At 39.9% G+C, this 17,657-nt stretch overlaps 1 protein-coding gene across 3 annotated transcripts in view; it reads right to left on the minus strand.

The window, feature by feature from the left end:
- Nucleotides 1–592: 592 nt before the first annotated feature.
- LOC133537093 (short transient receptor potential channel 6-like) overlaps nt 593–17,657 on the minus strand; it is a 46,955-nt gene continuing 29,890 nt past the window's right edge. For all 3 annotated transcript variants that reach the window (XM_061877953.1, XM_061877952.1, XM_061877955.1), the window contains 2 exons: nt 9,643–9,718; nt 593–1,275 (listed from right to left, as the gene is read on the minus strand). In XM_061877953.1, coding sequence (XP_061733937.1) covers nt 1,160–1,275; nt 9,643–9,718 — 192 coding nt within the window. In that variant the 3' untranslated portion in view covers nt 593–1,159. The remainder of the gene's footprint in view (nt 1,276–9,642; nt 9,719–17,657) is intronic.

The following is a 17,657-nucleotide window of genomic DNA, read 5'->3' on the forward strand; positions in this document are numbered from 1 at the left end:
ACTTGACACCGTTGATATTGCAGTACTAATACTACCAGACATCTGTGATATTGCAGTACTTATACTACTTGACACCTTTGATATTGCAGTACTTATACTACTTGACACCTTAGATATTGCAGTACTTATACTACTTGACATATTTGATATTGCAGTAATTATACTACTTGACACCTTAGATATTGCAGTACTTATACTACTAGACACCTTTGATATTGAAGTACTTATACTACTTGACACCTTTGATATTGCAGTACTTATACTACTTGACACCTTAGATATTGCAGTACTTATACTACTTGACATATCTGATATTGCAGTACTTATACTACTTGACACCTTTGATATTGAAGTACTTATACTACTTGACACCTTTGATATTGCAGTACTTATACTACTTGACACCTTAGATATTGCAGTACTTATACTACTTGACATATTTGATATTGCAGTAATTATACTACTTGACACCTTAGATATTGCAGTACTTATACTACTAGACATCCTTGATATTGCAGTACTTATACTACTAGACATCTTTGATATTGCAGTACTTATACTACTTGAAATCTTTGATATTGCAGTACTTATACTACTAGACATCTTTGATATTGCAGTACTTATACTACTAGACATATTTGATATTGCAGTACTTGTACTACTAGACATCTTAGATATTGCAGTACTTTATACTACTTGACATTTTTGATGTGCAGTATTTATACTCCTTGACACCGTTGATATTGCAATGCTTATACTACTTGACATCTTTCAAAATAAAGGCACTATTTTTGTCTGTAAGTGTAAGATAAGAGTATATTACAGTATTACAAGGTCACAGTTATTTTAAAGATAAGAGTATACTACAGTATTAAAAGGTTACAATTATAATAAACAATATTATAACTTATCTCCTTCATTCCTCTTTTTAATGTGACATTTAAAGGTCGCATCACACATATTATATTCCTATTAATATAATATTTCAGAGGATATGTCAACAATATAATGACATAAAAAGCCTGCAAACACCCATCTTACCATGTATGGCAGCACCACCGTGTGGCCAACCTTAGAAATTGACCTAAATATTATAACCCTTTTTTTCCAGTGACGTCAGTGTTTGGAAAGGAACGTGTACCTAATCTAGTGTCCCTGGTCACACCTCACCCAGGTGGCTGATGACCTCCACCAGGGCGCTCACTTCCTGCTTGCTGGCCTCCAGCAGCTCCTGGCCAAGACTGTAAATGTCCTGCTTGATCTCCTTCAGCTCACCTGTGCCAAGGAACACTCAGGTGAGTGTGTGTGCGCGCGCGTATGTGTGCGTGCGTGCGCGTGTGTGTGTGCGTGTGCGTGTGCGTGTGTGTGTGTGTGTATGTGTGCGTGTGTGTGCGTGTATGTGTAAGTGTGTGTATGTGTGTGTGTGCGCGCGCGTGTGTGTGTGTGCGTGTGTGTAAGTGTATGTGTGTGCGTGTGCGCGCGCGCGTGTGCATGCATGTGCGTGTGTGCGTGCGCCCGCGCGTGTGTGTGTGTAAGTGTGCATGTGTGTGTGTGTGTGTGTGTGTGTGTGTGTACGTGTATGTGTGTGCATGTGTGTGTGTGTGTGCATGTGTGTGTGCGTGTGTGTACGTGTATGTGTGTGCGTGTGCATGTGCGTGTACGTGTGTGTGTGTTCTGGCAATGCTTACTTAATGGGGACATTGCTCTGTTTACACAGACCTGTAGGGGACCTCAGACGGTATGGGGACAAAATAAAACAGGTCCCCAAAAGCGAAACCTTTTTAAATGATAGTCAGATCCATTTTGCCATCCGTTCTCGAAATTTGGGTTACTTTGTTTACGTCAGTGGTGTCAAACTCAAATACAGAATGGGCCAAAATTTAAAACTGAACAAAGCCGCGGGCCAAGGTTGAGCAAATTAACCTTTTAATAGGGACCCAAACAAGTTTTGCATTGAATATTGAACAAGCAAGGCTTATATACAGTAACTTTATAGTGAAATGCAAAATTGAGTTTCAAATAATAATAATAAAAAAATATCAATGGCATATCAAATAAAATCTAAATACAAATTGAATGCCTCTTTTCTATTTGCAGCCTTCTGAGGTAAATATCAAAATATATTGTAGCGTCCCGAAAGAGTTAGTGCTGCAATGGGTTCTGGGTATTTGTTCTGTTGTGTTTATGTTATGTTACAGTGCGGATGTTCTCCCGAAATGTGTTTGTCATTCTTGTTTGGTGAGAGTTGACAGTGTGACGCACATTTGTAACAGTGTTAAAGTTGTTTATACGGCCACAGTGTGACCTGTATGGCTGTTGACCAAGTATGTCTTGCATTCACTTATGTGTGTGTGATAGCCGCATATATTATGCGAGTGGCCCTACACGCTGTTTGTATGGAAGAAATGCGGACGTGACGACAGGTTGTAGAGAATGCTAAAGGCAGTGCTTTTAAGTCACGCCCTCAATATTGTTGTCCGGGTGGAAATCGGGAGAATGCTTGATTTTCGGGAGGGGCACTGAACTTCGGGAGGATTGGCAAGTGTGAGAAATTGCGGTGTTACAGCGTCACCGCAAATTTGGCCCGCGGGCCAGAGTTTGACACCCATGGTTTACGTGTTTCAAATATCGGTAAAAGAGAAAATGAATTTTCTTTAAAAGTGAAACATTTGCTATCCTGGCGTTAAAGGCCTACTGAAACCCACTACTACCCACCGCGCAGTCTGATAGTTTATATATCAATGATGAAATATTAACATTGCAACACATGCCAATATGGCCTTTTTAGTTTACTAAATTGCAATTTTAGATTTCCCGCGGGTTTCTTGTTGAAATAGTCGCGGAATGATGACGCGTGACGTCACAGACTGTAAGGAAATATTAGCACTGCACCAAACACGGCTAAAAGTTGTCTCTGTTCGTGGCATAATTACACAGTATTTTGGACATCTGTGTTGCTGAATCTCTTGCAATTTGTTCATTTAATAATGGAGACTATAAAGAACAATGCTGTTGGTGGAAAGCGGTGTATTGCAGCTGTCTTTAGCACCGAGACACAGCCAGTGTTTCTTTGTTTGTTGTGAAGCTTTAACACAGAGCGGTCAAGCGAACATGTTTTCCCTACGTCAACCAGCATGTTTTTGGATGGGGAAATTGTGATATATATATCTTACCGGGGACATCAGTGGATTAATCGTCATCCTGCAGCAGCCGTTTAAAAGGCAGCTGTGAGCTTAGTTCCTCGGCTTCTCTCTGAGACACTTCGTGTTCACCGCAGCCATCCGACCTCGAGGTATGTCTTTACAATCTCACTAAAACACTATTAAAACAATAAGCGGATAAGGGATCTTCCAGAATTATCCTAGTAAATGTCTCTAATTACATCTGAAACGCCCACACTCCCGCCGCCCGGAGCCGTCGCTTTTTATTTATTTCTTTTTTTTTCTAGTCCTTCACTATCAATATCCAAATTCATGAATCTTTCATCCTCGCTCAAATTAATGGGGAAATTGTCGCTGTCTCGGTCCGAATTGCTCTTACTGCAGGAGGCTCCCATTAAAAACAATGTGAATATGTGTGGAGCCCTGCAACTCGTGACGTCACGCGCACATACTTCCAGTAAAGGCAGGGCTTTTCTATTAGCGAACAAAAGTTGCGAACTTTATCGTGGATGTTCTCTACTAAATCCTTTCAGCAAAAATATGGCAATATCACGAAATGATCAAGTATGACACATAGAATGGACCTGCTATCCCCGTTTGAATAAGAAAATCTCATTTCAGTAGGCCTTTAATAGTACTGTGATTCTGTATGGCATCCATCCTTAGTTAAAACTAATATATATTTTCCAAAAACAAAATCTGGTTTAATGTTCCTTAGAATGGCATTTTCATACAGCATGATTATAAAACATTATTACCTTAAGGCAGGGGTCTCAACCTCAATTTACCTGGGGGCCACTGGATGCAGAGTCTGGGCCGCAAGAAAAGATTTCTTCAAAAAGTTTTGCATACTCTTCAGCATGTCTAGTTGTATAATGACTGTGTCTAGTTGTATAATGACTGTGGAGGGGCGTGGTCGACGCGTCCCTTGCGGGCAGGGCGTGCACAGGAGCCGGCTGTGAAGCAATGACAGGTGAGGAGATTTCTCAGCTGGGACGAGTTGTCTAATCACCTGTCTCTTTATCAAGGGGGCCGGAGACCATGAACGGGGTCGAAAGACCGAGAGCGACGCGGGGTGAGACTGACACAGAAAGGTGCGGGAGGCTGCGGGAGAAAGACTGGCGTGACAGGAACGAAAGACTGAAACTGTGTATATACATTCGCATGTGCCAAAAAGAAAAGGGAAAGGAAACAAAAGAAAATAAAAACGGTGTCAATCCAGCTTGGTGGTGTTGAGTGATCCGGGAGAACGCAAGCCGAAAGGCGTCTACAATGACGTTTCAAATTGTATCCTTTGTGCACCGTGCAAATAAGACACGTCGGGCGGGGTGCCCCTGTGCTCAACAAAAAAATATTGCATCTCCCACTTTTCCTGGAATTATCTTTGCACATCACTAACCTTTCTCTTCACTGCAGGCTTTAAAAAAGACATGTTTGGGGTTGTGGAATATATTTGTATTTAGTTGACGCACAGAGAATAATATTATTTCTGCAATGTGTGTCGTTGCTTTTCCTCCCTACAGCAACACGGCGGTCGGCGGGATAGCGAGCGCAAAAAAGTGACAGGTCCCAGAAATACCGCATTTCCTTGAATAGCCGCCCGGGCGCTAATTAATTTAAAACCTCTTCTCACTCCTGCGCTTACTCAAGGCATGCGGTTAGAGTAAGCAGGCGCTAATCATTTTAAAACCTCTTCTCACCCCTGCACTTACCAATGGCATGCAGTAAAAAATTGAGTGCAATAAAATAAAAAATTATTAGTTTTTTCTGCGGCTGCGGCTCTACAACATGTCGTCGCGCCCACTTTTACACCATATCTATGTGCCGGCCGGACGCACGCATGCATTTCGCTGCTTTTCATACAAAATTGCAATGCATACTTGGTCAACAGCCATACCTTTTACACTGATGGTTGTGATATAAACAACTTCAATACTCTTACTAATATGTGCCACACTCTGTGAACCCACACCAAACACATTTCTGTATTACGTTTATGTATATATATATATATATATATATATATATATATATATATATATATATATATATATATATATATATGTATATATATAGTTCAAGGGTGGACCCCGAGATGCAGAGAATGGAGGCAAGGTTAGCGATAGTGACAAAATAAAATATTTAATAAGTCAAAATGGTAACTTAGGAAGATGGGGCAAACGTGCACCCCATTGGAAATATAACAAAGGTAGTCTCTCTCAGAGGCTGGCAGGGAAAGGGCCAGGACGCACACAGCGTGGCAAAACTAGTCCTCAAAACAAGGAGGCTAGAAAAAAAAACACAACGAGGTCAAAATACACGAATATACGAGAGCAACATACCAGGGGAGCTGAATACGAGAAAAACATGTCAGAGTGGAGTTCAGGAACAATACTCGGCAGGGACCAGTTGGCGGTGAAGCGCTTAAATACTACCGGGACGTAATTGGCAGCAGGTGTGCCTAGTTGAGGGCAAATAGACTGGGGAAAAAAACTGACAAACCAGATGAGGAGGCAGGGAGAATACAACAAACACAACATTCTGGAGAACATCGGCTCTGTAACACATTATAAATGCAACCTAAGAATTACCCAGAATGCCATGCATCCATGACTCTTGGCTATATTATACACGCGCTCCCAACCCCGCCCACCTCAACCGATGCACGGAGAGGAGGGGGGCGGGGGGCGGGGTTTAGTGCTAGCGGGGTGTATAATATAGCCAAGAGTCATAGATGCATGGCATTCTGGGTAAGTTTTATGTTGCATTTATAATGTGTTACAGAGCCGATGTTGTCCCGAAATGTATTTGTCATTCTTGTTTGGTGTGGTTTCACAGAGTGTGGCGCATATTAGTAAGAGTGTTGAAGTTGTTTTATATCACAATTATCAGTGTGATCTGTATGGCTGTGGAACAAGACCCCTGGTTTACACATAAAAAAAGCAAAAAAAAACTCCTCCGCCATTTTGAAAAAGACGACAGAGGAAGCGTCACTCGTGACGTCATGACTTTGACCCGGCGGTAAAAGTAGGCGTGCGCTAACAAAATTGGGGAGCGAGTTTGACCCGGCAGTAATTCAAGGCAGGCGCATATTACATGCCCGGCGGCAATTCAAGGAAATACGGTATATGTAGTGTTCATTGTGTGAGGCAATGCAAGTTAAACAATAAAAAATAAAAAAAAATAGTGGTTCGGATTGGTCCAGGTTATCGGGGACCGTTATTACTGACGGACAGGTGTCGGGTTGTGACTGCAAACAGGTTTGCCGCTTTTCCACTAACGCAGAGGTAGGCAACCCGGAACGTTGAAAAAGCCGTTTTGGACCCAAATAACACAACACTGTCATATAAAACTTGCGGGCCGCACTAACATTAATCTTTCATATTAAGGTGGGGGCCGCAAAATAACGTCTCGCGGGCCGCTTGTCTGAGACCCTTGCCTTAAAGCAGTGGTTCTCAAATGGGGGTACACGTACCCTTCGGGGTACTTAGAGGTATATCAAGGGGTACGTGAGATTTTTTTTTAATATTCTAAAAATAGCAACAATTCAAAAATCCTTTATAAATATATTTATTGAATTATACTTCAACAAAATATGAATGTAAGTTCATAAACTGTGAAAAGAAATGCCGCAATGCAATATTCAGTGTTGACAGGAGCCAGATGAGGTGGTTCGGGCATCTGGTCAGAATGCCACCCGAACGCCTCCCTAGGGAGGTGTTTCGGGCACGTTTGACTGGTAGGAGGCCACGGGGACGACTCAAGACATGTTGGGAAGACTATGTCTCCCGGCTGGCTTGGGAACGTCTCGGGATCCCCCGGGAGGAGCTAGACGAAGTGGCTGGGGAGAGGGAAGTCTGGGCTTCCCTGCTTAGGCTGCTGCCCCCACGACCAGACCTCGGATAAGCGGAAGAAGATGGATGGATGGATCTTCCATAAATATTGATGTTAAAGATTTATTTTTTTGTGAAGAAATGTTTAGAATGAAGTTGATGAATCCAGATGGATCTCTATCACAATCCCCAAAGAGGGCACTTTAAGTTGATGATTACTTCTATGTGTAGAAATCTTTATTCATAATTGAATCACTTGTTTATTTTTCAACAAGTTTTTAGTTATTTTTATATCTTTTTTTCCAAATAGTTCAAGAAAGACCACTACTAATGAGCAATATTTTGCACTTTTATACAATTTAATAAATCCGAAACTGATGACATAGTTCTGTATTTTGCTTATTTATCTTTTTTTTTGCAACCAAAAATGCTTTACTCTGATTAGGGGGTACTTGAATTAAAAAAAAAAATTCACAGGGGGTACATCACTGAAAAAAGGTTGAGGACCACTGCCATAAAGTATGATTCACATTCAGAATTTTCGATCTTTCTATATATGGTAGTTGGAGTTGCAGACAACTTCATTTCTGCTAAATAGCAGTTTTCAGTAATGTCACAGAAGATGCAGGATTTGCTTCAACATTTAAGTGGTGAAACTTCCTATAAGAGGACAGCTGTAGTGCTGTATTCTAAGGATCATGTCGTATTTAACTTGAACTTTTTTTATTTACAAACCCCGTTTCCATATGAGTTGGGAAATTGTGTTAGATGTAAATATAAACGGAATACAATGATTTGCAAATCTTTTCAACCCATATTCAGTTGAATGCACTACAAAGACAACATATTTGATGTTCAAACTGATAAACATTTTTTTGTGTGCAAATATTCATTAACTTTAGAATTTGATGCCAGCAAAACGTGACAAAGAAGTTGGGAAAGGTGGCAATAAATACTGATAAAGTTGAGGAATGCTCATCAAACACTTATTTGGAACATCCCACAGGTGTGCAGGCTAATTGGGAACAGGTGAGTGCCATGATTGGGTATAAAAGCAGCTTCCATGAAATGCTAAGTAATTCACAAACAAGGATGGGGTGAGGGTCACCACTTTGTAAGCAAATTGTCGAACAGTTTTAGAACAACAGTTCTCAACGAGATATTGCAAGGAATTTAGGGATTTTACCATCTACGGTCCGTAAAATAATCAAAAGGTTCAGAGAATCTAGAGAAATCACTGCACGTAAGCGATGATTATACGCACTTTTGATCCCTCAGGCGGTACTGCATCAAAAACCGTCATCAGTGTGTAAAGGATATCACCACATGGGCTCAGGAACACTTCATAACACCACTGTCAGTAACTACAGTTGGTCGCTACATCTGTAAGTGCAAGTTAAAACTCTACTATGCAAAGCCAAAGCCATTTATCAACAACACCCAGGAACGCCGAAGGCCGCTCTGGGCCCGAGCTCATCTAAGATGGACTGATGCAAAGAGAAAAGTGTTCGGTGGTCTGACGAGTCCACATTTCAAATTATATTTGGAAACTGTGGACGCGGTGTCCTCCGGAACAAAGAGGAAAATAACCATCCGGATTGTTATAGGCGCAAAGTTCAAAAGCCAGCATCTGTGATGGTATGGGAGTGTATTAGTGCCCAAGGCATGGGTAACTTACATATCTGTGAAGGCACCATTATTCTGAAAGGGCCATACAGGTTTTGGAGCAACATATGTTGTCATCCAAGCAACGTTATCATGGACGCCCCTGCTTATTTCGGCAAGACAATGCCAAGCCACGTGTTACAACAGCGTGGTTTTGTAGTAAAAGAGAGCGGGTACTTTCCTGGCCCACCTGCAGTCCAGACCTGTCTCCCATCGAAAATGTGTGGCGCATTATGAAGCGTAAAATACGACAGCGGAGACCCCGGACTATTGAATGACTGAAGCTCTACATAAAACAAGAATGGGAAAGAATTCCACTTTCAAAGCTTCAAGAATTAGTTTCCTCAGTTCCCAAACGTTTATTGAGTGTTGTTAACACAGTGGTGAACATGCCCTTTCCGAATTACTTTGGCACGTGTTGCAGGCATAAAATTCTAAGTTAATTATTAATATTAGCAAAATAAAATAAAGTTTATGAGTTTGAACATCAAATATCTTGTCTTTGTAGTGCATTCAATTGAATATGGGTTGAAAAGGATTTGTAAATCATTGTATTCCGTTTATATTTACATCTAACACAATTTTCCAACTCATATGGAAACGGGGTTTGTATTTTTTTTTTAATGGGTCCTCAGTAGTCACGTACAAATTTGTGTGAATTATGCAAAATTATTTAAATTTGGTCCCCATGAACCATATTAAGTCTTTTTCCCCAGGGTCCACAGTAAGAATTATCAGCACATTACTTCATCAATCCAGAGATTTAAAGATGTATATGAGCTAACTGGGCCATTTTACCTCATTTTCTTATGTGGCCATTTTACCTCATTTTCTTATGCCTCCACAACCTGTAGAAAGGGTGGTCCCCACAAGTCATGAAACAAAACCTGGTCCCCATTCCAAATGTGACCAGTGTGTGTGTGTGTGTGCGTGCGTGCGTGCGTGCGTGCGTGCGTGCGTGCGTGTGTGTGTGTGTTTCTCACCTTCACTTCCTTGGTGCTTTTCTCTATCTTGCTGTGCTTTGAGGATGTGTCTCTTGATGAGGCGCTTCATGATCTTCTGGAAGGTGACAATGATGTTAGTCAACAAGGATCACCTTCAACACACCTTGATTACACTGGAAGATGTTTGTGGGAATGCTCCAAACATTCACACAAAATTCAATAGTACACCACATTTGGCCTATTCAAAATGAATTGTCCATTTTTCAAACTTCCACAATTCCCACATTTTTCAAACGATTCAAACCATTCCACCTTCAACACATTCCACCATCCTGAAAATTCCAACTACAATTTTTCCAAGTTCAAAAAAATTCCAGGATTTTCCAGAATTCCTGGCAACTACTCCTCGCACATTTTTCCACCCATTTCAACAGTTCCACCGTCAAAATATTCCTCTTCATCAGGAAAAAAAAACGAAATTGTTATTTGAACTGGAAAAATTCCCTTTTTCCCCCGAAATTCCAGGAATTCCGTAATACCATTTTTCAATTCAACAATTTCAAAAAAAATTCCTGCTTTTCCCGAAATTCCCAAATTTCAATAAAATTCACATTGAAAAGAATGGAGCATTTTTCAAAGTTGTACAATTCCCTTTTTTTTTTTTTATCAGATTCAAACCGTTCCAATTTCAAAATATTCAGCCTGTTCAGGAATCATGAGCTCCCTTTCAACAACTGCAAACAAATTCCCGGATTTCCTAGAATTCCTAATTTTAGGGACATTTTCCTTATTCAAAATAAATTGTCCATTTTTCAAACTTCCACAATTCCACATTTTTCAACCAATTCAAACCATTCCACCTTCAACACATCCTGGATATTCAAACAACCTTTTTTTTCCACGTTCAGCAATTTTCCAGGAATTCATTTTTTTTGTAAACTTATTTCCAACCTTTTTTAGTGCGATGACTCCTTTTACAGTTTTCAATCCACTTCAACCGTTCCACTGTCAAAACATTCCTCTTAGTCAGGACAAAAAAAAAAAGTTGGTTTAAGAACTTTGAAAAATCCAGATTTTCCCAGCATTCCGTAATACCATTTATCAATTCAAAAACTGTTCGTACTTCAACATTTCTTGACCGATTTACAAATTCCCGCACCAACCAATTCAGTTCATTGAGGATATTCATGCTCATCATTTAAAAAAAATCCAGTTTTTCCCAAAATTCCCAAATTTCCAAGAATTTCCCATTGAAATGATTGAGACATTTTTCAAACTTCCACAATTCCCACATTTTTCAAGCTATTCAAACCATTCCAACATCAACACATTCCACTCATCCTGGACATTCAAACTAACACTTTACCAAATTTCAAACCAAATTCCGTTTTTCCTGGAAATTCTAACTCTTCAACATTCAAACCATTCCAACATTTAAACTGTTCTTACATTCATACTACATTCTGTCAGCATTTCACTTCAACTTCAGCAATGGAGCATTCACTGTCACACCTGGACATGGATTGTTTTTGCTTCTTCGATGCAAAGGATGATTGGCACGAGCCAGATGAGAGTGTAAGTACATGGTTGTTTATTTGAATACTAAATACAAAAATAAACAAACTAAGGGCGCTCACAAGGAGGTACAAAACTTGGCTACAAAAATAAAAACAGGAAAACAAAACAACTGCTCGATGGCATGAAAGACAATGAACTATAAACCTAAACTTGCACTGTGGCAGAACTATGAAAAACTAAAACAAAAACACTTACTGTGACCGAAACAAGGGGCATGGATAGCAAGGTGCGTAGCAGGTGATCGTGGGTGCGTGAAAGCATGAAGGCAAGCACATGCAAAAATCCCAGACTTAAGGACAGAAAGTAAAATCCTTAAATACTGGCTGTGGTAATCAGTAACAGGGGTGAGAGCTGAGGGACGGGGCGTGACAAGGTGGGAACTAATGAGTTACTACGGAAACAAACACAACAAGGAAGTGCAAAACGTGACTAGAGTCCAAAAAACAAAACAAAACATGATCAGACATAAAACCAGATTAACAGGCATGACATTCAAACACAATTCCTTCAGGAATTACCTCTTCTAGTTAGTCAACACCACACATTCCACTCATCCTGGACATTCAAACTAACACTTGACCAAGTTTCAAACCAAATTCCGGTTTTCCTGGAAATTGAAACTCTTCAACATTCAAACCATTCCAACATTTAAACTATTCTTACATTCATATTACAGTCTCTCATCATTTTACTTCAACTTCAGCATTGGAGCATTCACACACAATTCCTTCAGGAATTGTTTGTGAATATTTCATTGTAGTCAAGTGAAGTGAACTATATTTATATAGCACTTTTCTCTAGGGACTCAAAGCGCTTTACATAGTGAAAACCCAATATCTAAGTTACATTTAAACCAGTGTGGGTGGGCACTGGGAGCAGGTAGGTAAAGTGTCTTGCCCAAGGACACAACGGCAGTGACTAGGATGGCGGAAGTGGGGATCGAACCTGGAACCCTCAAGTTGCTGGCACGGCCACTCTACCAACCGAGCTACACTGCCCCATTGTGAACCATCATGTCGCTCTTGACTCTGTTTGCATACAAAGTCCGATTTAAATTCACTTTCAGCATAAAACAAGAAGGTGTATTGTTGGAAGAAGTCACCATGTTGGCTCCTGATTACACTTGTTCAAACACTTGCAGTCGCCAGTGCGGTCCTGAGACACCAACAAAAAAAGAGAGGTTGATTGACATCAGAAACCGCACAGGAAGAAAATGCTGGACGTAGGACTCCATGCAGGTAGAAAAGAAAAATGACTTTCACACATAGACGTTGTACTGTACATACTGTCTGGATGTGGAACTACAACTTTGCCACTTTTGGCATCTTCAAGAAGAAAAAGACCGACACAGAAAAAAAACGAAAACCCATACAGACATTTAAATAAATACATTTGTGATATAATTTATAAATTTCAGTCTTCTAATTTCACGTGTCCAAAATGTTCGATTTTTTTTTCTTCACATTCAGTTTTCTACTTTAAACTTAATAGCAGTGGCCCTCCAAAAAGGCAGTAGAGCGCCCGCCACTGCCAGTAGCTTTTGGAAGCCACTACAGAAGGGGTCGGGAACCTCCTTGGCAGATAGAGCCACGAAAGCCAAACATTCTAAAATGTATTACACTGAACACAACTAAACACAACACTTCCAGAGCACAACAGGTCTCCTACTCTCTGCAATAACATTGTTATTCTGATGCTAACTGTGGAGGGGGCGTGGGCTGCGGGCCTGCAGCGAACTAAGGTGTGCCAGGACCGGCCTCGAAATCAGCGAAAGGTGCGTGGATGGTCCACCTGGGCCTTGTTATCTAATCACCTCACTTAATCCAAACAAACCTGAAATGACTAAAGACGTTTTAATAAAATGTACATTAGTGTAGTAAGGTGACATTGTGTCTCTTTGATGACAACATATGTAAAGGTGTAGAAAACCAACATCCTGAATTAAAGTATGACTGAAGTGTTGCAACAGCACTTGTTGATGGCGAGAAGTGGTACTGCATGTACTGTTACATACCGGAAGTGCTCAGAACTTTTTAATGAATCTTGACTGTTTATATTTGGAATAGTACTTTGTAATGTAGACATAAAAATGTTCACTAATTGTTATTGACCAAAACTGTATTTTAGAGTGATGTTTTAAAGAGAAAAATGCAGTTTTACTGTGTTAAATTGTTGATGTGTTATTTAGAGAATCCCATGACCCAAATGGACTCACAATTTACAGATAAAACTATATTTCATGTCACTGCGATTGTTTAGTGTAGCTGCGCTCACCTGTTATTATGATGCTAATGTTAACTTGGCAGCCATTTTGGATATGCAAGGTGCGTTGTTACCATGAATTTAATAACGTGGACCCCGACTTAAATAAGTTGAAAAACTTATTTGGGTGTTAATTATTTAGTGGTCAATTGTACGGAATATGTACTAAACTGTGCAATCTACTAATAAAAGTTCAAATCAATCAATCAAAGTTCAGGGACATTGTGTAAAATGTTGTGACTGTATGCATCTAAAGAAAAAAAGGATACTTCCAGACATAATTATATTAATGTCAGTACACGTGAAACCAATTACAGAATGTGAATATGATAATTAGTATGAAGATTTATTTTAAACATTATACGATCACATCCAAATGTAAGACTTTTAGTTTGTATAATGAAACTCTGTCATGATCTGTGGTCTGTATTATGTTTTTGTTATTTTCTGTTAGTTTTAAGACTCCATTAGTTCCTGTTTTTGTGCACCCTTGTTTGTTTTGGTTACCATGCCGACTTACTAGTTTCACCTGCCTCTAGTGTTTGGGACACGCACCTGCTCTAATCAAGAGACCCTTATTTAAGCCTGTCTTTGCCAGTCAGTCGACCTGGCGTCATTGTTTGTTTTCACGCGATACCATTGTTTCATGCCGTGTCCAAGTAAGTTTTGTTTGTTCCAGCCCATAGTTTATGCTGTTTCATGCCACAAGTTTTGTGTTTGTTCCACGCCATAGTTTATGTTTGTTTACCTCATCCCCTGGCAAGATTTCTTGAGTTAGATTAATAAATATGTTCCTACCTGCAAGCCTTGTCCGGAATAGTCCGTTTGCATCCCGGGAGAACAAACCTCGCAGTAAGCTGCGACCCCATTGTTATGACAAACTGTCATTTTATTATGTAAAGTAAATGATGTGCAGCCTTCCAAGGGAGAATCACCTTACCCAAGTGGACTCACAATGAAGGACAGTGTAATCAAAAAACATGTCAGTCAGACGTGTTGACAAAGAAGATGAAAGGTAATTTATAGTAGAGCGCCATCTAGTGGGAGAGTTATTGATGTGGACGTAGAAATGTATTGCTACATTATCGTCAATAGAAACAAAAATCACAAAATGTCATATAATGTATACGCTCAAACCTGGTGTTAATTGCTTTCGGGCGTGACCACGGTCAATAAATTTGCACAAAGCCATTCATTTATAAATGGAATAATTTTTCAAAAGGAGAGCGTAAAAAACCTTTTTGTGAACTACTAAATACAGTTTATAATGTTAAATAACAAAAATGTGTCAAAGAAATGGTTTTACATTGTCATTATGGGTATAATGTGTAGAATTTTAGGACAAAAGTAAATGTATGACATTTTGGAACAAAATGCGGAAATTCCTGGAGGAACAGTGTGTGAATGCTCCAATGTTAAGTTGAAGTGAAATGCTCACAGAATGTAGTATGAATGTAAGAATAGTATGAATGTTGAAATGGTTTTAATGTTGAAGAGAGAATTTCTAGGAAAACCCGAATTTGGTTTGAAACTTAGGAAAGTGTTAGTTTGAATGTCCAGGATGAGTGGAATGTGTTGATTTTGGAATGAATTGAATAGGTTGAAAAATGTGGGAATTGTGCAACTTGAAAAAATGTCCCATTCATTTCAATGGGAATTTCCTGGAAAAGCGGGATTTAAAAAAAAACATTATTGGGAGCATGAATGTCCTGAATGAGCTGATTTGGTTGATGTTGGAATTGTTTAAATCGGTCAAGAAATGTTGAAGTAGTAAATGGAATTAGGGAATTTCGGGAAAAGCGGTAATTTTTTTGAAAATGGTGAAAAAAACTTGAATGTTGTTGGAATTTTTTAAATTTGTCGAGAAATGTTGAAGTAGTAACATGTTTAATTGAGAAATGGTGTTGGAGCCATTTAGGCATCCTTATTTTGAGTTGGCATTACTTTCTTTTGTCACTAGGTGGCGGGCTTTTTGATTGAGCACTGCAGGGGAGAAGGCATATATAGGAGCACAGGTGAACTAAGGCGGGAAGGACTCAGGTGTTGGAGCACAAACGGTTCTTAGCAACAGCAGACAACAGCAGACAACAGCAGACAACAGCAGACAACAGCAGACAACAGCAGAACATATAACACAATATCGCTGCAATAATTCATGGTATGTTTCGTTCACCCTGCAAGTTCGTTAATAAATATGCATAAACTGGATTTCCGACTGGACCTCACTTCATAAGCAATGTTTGATACTGCGTAGTAGGGATGCGCTGCTAGGCAATTATATCATCCGCATCCGCATCTCCAAAGTCGTCATTCACCCGCCGTCCACCCGAACCAACATTTTTTCAGGACCGTACCCACCCGCCAACCGCCCGCTAAAATACATCAGAGGTTGTCCGCCTTTACCACTGACGGAGCTATTAAAATCTGTTTCACAGAGTAATGAAGACAATTGGAGCCGCTAACGTTCCTGCGAATATCCAATAGTGTTCATCCTGATTACAAGAATGTGGGCGTGTTATGAAGCCATTGCCTTTGACACCTTCAACAACATGTGCGGACCAATTGTTGGTCCGGCAACGTGTTGTGTGCAGCTTCCGCAATTAAGCGTTCAAGATTGAAAGGCATACTGGGTGATACAGAGTACGCTGATGGTTGTGATATAAAGAACTTTAACGCTAATATGTGTTAAAAATGTGGATCCTGAGAAGGAAAATGTACAATATTTTGAAAAGGAAAGAAGAGCCATAACGTATACTGCCAAAGGCTTGGAAATGAAAGATGACAATTATCATAAAGCAAGAGGAGCATGTGTTAAAAAAGCTGCTAAAATAAGGGACGCAATGAAACAACTCATGCATTCAAATGAAAATGATGAAAATGCAAATGCTGTAAGAGGTCAGTGGGATGAAATGATTCATTTGTGTGGAGAGGCAAGGGAGAATCATTCCTCATTGATTGCCTTACCATTGCCTGAAGAAGAACTTGAGAGAAAAAATGACTGGTTTCAAGCAAAGATTAAGATACTAGAAGCATTCATAAAACGTGTGCATTAATGGTTATCAGAAGTGAAAAAGCTAACCATACATGACACTGCCCCTGTGGAAGAGGAGTCACAATTGCATCCTTCTCAAACACATGGCTAAGTTGAAACACAAGTCCAAGATGAAATGCATGTCCCACTTGCCCATGATGAACATTTATGTGTTACACTTTCTGATATTGGAGCCCAGGACAGTGCATCGAATGTCTCAATCACACACAATTCCATAAATCAAGAACCTCTTCTACCTCATCTGCTCGCATTCGAGCCCAGGCCGAAAAGGCTGCTCTCATGGCAGAGACTTCTGCATTAGAGAAAAAACATCAGATTGAATCACAACAAAGAATTCAACAGGAACAATTCGCAAAACAACAGGAACAACTCGCAAAACAACAGGAACAATTTGCAAAACAACAGGAACAACTCAGAATGGAAAAGGAAAAGTTGGTAATGGAAACCAAGCTGGCAGCAGCAAATGCAAGGGAGCAAGTCTTTGCAACCATTGGGGCTAGGGAAGGATCAAGAGTGTCAAGAATATGCTCTGAATCACACAAAGGAGCTGCTGCTCCAAAGAAAACAACGCCTCTCTCTGACACACAGGTTGTGAAGCCAAAACAATTCATATATGAAAAGTATACCAAAGCTCATTACATGACTCCAAGACAGGCTAGTCTCTTTTTGATGCAAACTGACAATGTATCAAAATCAACTATGCAAATTAAAAATGTTTCGAATACAACTGGGCAAACTGATCATACTCATGTGGAAAAAAGATGATGATGAAGGTCATACAGTTCACACTACATCCCCTGTCACAAATGCCATCAAACAAGATCACATTCTTGATTTACTAAAAGGACAACATGATTTCAATGCCTTATTGGTTAAGCAGAATGTCCATTCCTCCTTACCATCAAGAGATGTACCTGTGTTTGATGGAGATCCGTTTCAGTATGAAACATTTATAAGGGCATTTGAAAATGGAGTGGAGAAAAAGTGTACACCTATGACTGTTGGCATTATTTGGTCCATTATACTAAAGGGCATCCAAAAGAGCTGGTTCAAAGTTGCCAACATTTGCCTACGTCCCAGGGCTACCAGAAGGCAAGACAGCTACTCAAGGAACATTTTGGTAATCCATCCATCCATCCATCCATTTTCTACCGCTTATTCC

Source organism: Nerophis ophidion, linkage group LG18 (assembly GCF_033978795.1).
Source record: "Nerophis ophidion isolate RoL-2023_Sa linkage group LG18, RoL_Noph_v1.0, whole genome shotgun sequence".
In the NCBI taxonomy this organism is placed as follows: Eukaryota; Metazoa; Chordata; class Actinopteri; order Syngnathiformes; family Syngnathidae; genus Nerophis; species Nerophis ophidion.